This window comes from Setaria viridis, chromosome 3 (genome assembly GCF_005286985.2).
Source record: "Setaria viridis chromosome 3, Setaria_viridis_v4.0, whole genome shotgun sequence".
In the NCBI taxonomy this organism is placed as follows: Eukaryota; Viridiplantae; Streptophyta; class Magnoliopsida; order Poales; family Poaceae; genus Setaria; species Setaria viridis.
In genome coordinates, this window is record NC_048265.2 from 24,873,060 (window position 1) to 24,877,298 (window position 4,239).

A 4,239-nucleotide genomic window follows, 5' to 3' on the forward strand; every position below is an offset into this window, starting at 1 on the left:
TTTGTTATTCTTGTCCCCAAAAATTATCATTATAGCTCAGTTGATGTGTCTGACCCAAAGTATCAATTGCCAAATAAAATATTTTTTTAGTACTGATGAATTGCTTGATTTAAGAATTTAGCCGCAACAACGGTAGCTAGCTAGGAGTCAGAGAGTTGCCCAAAATGCAGGGTTGTGAGATGCATGAATAGGCAAACGAGAGCACAGTTTGTTGCATTTTTTGTTCCTTCAAGCGAAGAAAGAAAACGGGATCATTGACAGAACAAAGAGTGCAGCTCAATGCAATGTTACAACACCACTCACAATGACGAATCAGCGGTGTGAACTTATGCTCCACATTTTTTTATCAGAAACATCATGACACGAGACATCCATCTGTAGACAATGACAGAACAGGCAGTACCACATCAAATTTTAGATTTTTGGTGTACCAACATAGGGGGAGAATCATTTTCTGAATAAATTTAATTACATTACATTTCTCATGCAAGCATCCTCTAGAATTTATCTATGGTGATACCATCCCTGACAACCTCATAGGCGTCGCGGCTCCGTGTCTTCTTCACGCCGGCGGTGAAATGGACCTTTGGGCCCTCGGTCTTGATGGCGGTCACCTTGGTCCAGACGAGCACTTTGGTCTTCAAGCCCTCAATGTCGGAAAACTTACCCTTCTCGAGGTAGCCAGTCACACAGGTGAAGAACCGCAGGACTGATGAATCCTTGTACCCGACATCGCAAGCTGACGGGATGTACACTGTCAGCTTCTTTGTCTCCTCATTGAACTCATAGTTAGTTGCATCACGTGGGAAGAGGCCTGCTGGCATGTCATATTCCTTGAGGAGGTCGGGCAGTGCTTTCTGCATCTTCCCTGAGACAACATTTTTCACTCAGATCAGTAGATATGATAAAATTTCACCTCAAGGCCTCGGATGCATGAGTGACTTCGCATTAAACATTTGCGCTAATGGCACTTGAGCAAACAAAAGATTCGCCATAAATTGAATAGGTGCAATGACCACTCAAGCAAGAAAAAAAATGCAGATAATGGTTGCCAATATGCATTCATCACATAGTTTGAGAATAATATGTTATCATGATACTGCTTCATTGTTTCTTAATCGATGCAACTAAGCTCCATTCAGGTTATCATAGCTAAATACCACCTAAAAACGTGTACAAGAATATAAGTGTACTTTTTTGCCGTAGAACAAGCCCACATTTAACAAAAGCTACCACCTCCCAGATCAACACCTCCAGGAATTAAGAAAGTGCTTATCATTTCTTCACTCTGAGACGTGGTACATTAGTCTCAGAATTTATTTAGGTTTTCTTTATTGTTCCTTACTGCCTTATACTATTATAAGTGACTATTGCTACACATGGCTTCCAGAATTATCAGATATTCAAAGATCAGATTCCTCCTTTGCAGTTTATGAATCTCTTTTTTGTAATAAGGGAATGATGGTCTTAACTTTCAAAGTAAACTATCACTTTGTCTTTTTTTTCTGAATTTTTCATGAAACAACACAGATCTGAGAAGCTATGTCTATTTATTGAGAAGGAAAGTGTAAATTTTGCTCCTTCATTCTATAATAAAACAAGATCGACCTCCATTCATTGATAAACTTGATCAGAATCATATACTGCAAAAACACTGAAACTGAACTCTAACATAATGTTGACATGTAACAATAGCACACTATACAATATACCAAATCAGTGGTACATCTATTTACTAACTGCTAAAAATCACTTTTGCTGTTAGAACATAAAGAATGAACACAAGAATATGGAATACCTTTGATTTTGTTCACCATCCATTTGGCTGACCCTCCAATGCTGCTTGAGATAGACTGGGTTTTATGGTAAACATTTCAATGTGAGAACTCAGGACTAGATAATAGAACTATCAAACAATCAGAATTTGGAACACAGATAACAAAAATTATTTACATAGTATACTTATATTAATATAAGATGCATAATATCAAACTACATTAAGCCAAAAAAATTTACAGTACTAAAAAGTATGAATGGTTGTGCAGCACGTGAAGCCATGACATGTCAAATAGATATGATCAAATAAGAATTTTCGTAATAGGCGATCTCTTCCACAATTCTTCAGTCATCAAAGTAATGCGTGCTACAGGCAGATTCACATGAGCCATGTTACAAATTATGCTTAACCGACAGGAGAGAAATCATAAGCAACTCAGACTATGGACAACTCGCAAGCCAGGTGTAAAATACTCCCTCCGTTCCAAATTGTAGGTCGTTTTGGCTTCTCTAGGTTCATAGCTTTTGCTATGCATTAAGATATACTCTATGTCTAAATACATAGCAAAAATTATGTATCTAGAAATGTCAAAACGACCTACAATTTGGAACGGAGGGAGTACAACATAAAACTATACAAGCAAATCAGATAGCTAGAGAATCGAAGCTTTGCTAAGGAATCTGTAGAACGAATCTGCAGCCATCACTCTGACACATGATGACCAACTCAAGTTCCTAAACAGCCAGAGAAAGAGCAATCTTCCTCCCATTTGTATTTATCATCACAATGACCTGAATCTCATTACTCTGGCTTCTCCACTCACTAATGGAGCTCCTCACCACAACAATTTCAAAACAATAAAAAAAACAGAGAAAATAAGATGATTTTGGTGCTGCAGATATGATGCAGCGACCACATTGCATCATGGCGTAATTCAGCAAATGGCCCAGCCAATGATGAAAATTTTCCATCAAAGACACCAGTGGCCAGCCAGCTCCTACCATGCCTAGGAAATTACCTCATTGCAACAATGGGGCCACAATGGCTTTATTAGGAACAGCTCCAGTGGGTAGAACATGCCAGGATTGGAGGACCAACCATTATTTTACATGTGAAGAGATTTAACGCAGTGCACCCAAATTTGTTTTCCCTGAAAACGGCAAGCAAATCGACCTGCATCGACCGAAACTAAATAACCCATGCCATGATCAATGCCGAAATTCGCGCTCTTAAAAAAGGAAGAATGAATCTGATCGGGACTGACCCAGGTGTACTCAGAGCTAAACCCAACGAGGCAACGACATTCCAAAATTAACTTCGTTCCGCAGTTCCCCTTCTAACAATAACCCAAAGTCTACCATCCGCACCCGTCGCACCGCGGGTTATTGAGCGAAGAACGAGAAATCGCCAACTACCACCGCCCCAGATCCAGAATCCCCGTTCCTCGAGGTCGGAACTACGCAATGCAGGCGAAGAGAAACCGAGCCGCTAGTGCTAAGAGGCGCGCACCGCGGGGGGAAGGGAGGCGGGCAGGCAAGATGACTCACGCTGATGTCGCTGCCGATGGAGTCGATCTCCTTGCTGGCCCTCTTGCTGAACCAGTAGCTCCCCACCTTGTTGAGCACCTGGTCCATGCCCTCTCCTCCTCCCTACCCTTCGCCCCCAAATCCAAACCCCCCGACTCGATCCGGTTCGAGCGGACGCGTCACTGGAATCGAATCGGGGAGGAGATTGGAGAACGGGATGGAAGGAACTGACACTGACGAGGATGCGGTTAGTTTGGTGTGCTCGCCGTCGTCGGGGATATCTGCTGTTGCTTCTTCGGAGCGTGGACTCTCTCGTTTGCGGCGGGGTCACGCACGCACGCTCCCCCCTCGTCTCTCCCGCCCTCCCGTGCGTGCGCTCGGCGTACGCACCGCGGCGGATCGCGAGGGCCAGGCGGACCGGAGGGACCACGTGATGGGGCTCACGAGCGCATGGGTGGTGCGTGGACCGGGTCCAGCTTCTATTGGGGGGTGGTGATTGCTTCCCCCCTCTTTTCCTCGCGAAGCTGACTGCTGACGGCGTGCCAAAAAGTTTTTTTTTCCTGTGCGAACGGCTTTCCATCGGCGGGGCGAAAGTGACGTCGCATCCGCTGAATGGCTCATTTCGATAAGACCTAGCCGCGGTGTTTTTTTACGTAAAAGAAATAGCCAAGGATTTTCTAAAAAAAGAAAAACTCATACAGATGGTAATACCGATAACCGATGTATCACTGCCTCAGTTTTTATCGACAACTTCACGATGTTAAGTAGACTTATCGGTGGTTCAAAAAAATTAGACTTATCGGTTTCATTCCTACCGACTTTTTTATTTTTTAGCCCTTTTCTGAAAGATTCTCACAAATAGGTCCCTAGCGGAACCAATTCCAAAAATAGACCCTTAGCTTGGCGCCATCCACGCTGGCGTCAAGCTACAACGTC

The 4,239-nt window shown here is 43.3% G+C and overlaps 1 protein-coding gene across 1 annotated transcript; it reads right to left on the bottom strand.

The window, feature by feature from the left end:
* Positions 1 to 390: 390 nt before the first annotated feature.
* On the bottom strand, positions 391 to 3,627 carry LOC117850066 (uncharacterized protein At5g01610). The gene is made up of 3 exons (XM_034731846.2): positions 3,325 to 3,627; positions 1,799 to 1,853; positions 391 to 868 (listed from the first exon to the last, which is right to left on the bottom strand). The coding sequence occupies exons 1-3, from the start codon at positions 3,409 to 3,411 to the stop codon at positions 498 to 500; spliced, it is 513 nt and encodes a 170-aa protein (XP_034587737.1). The 5' UTR covers positions 3,412 to 3,627; the 3' UTR covers positions 391 to 497.
* Positions 3,628 to 4,239: the final 612 nt, after the last annotated feature.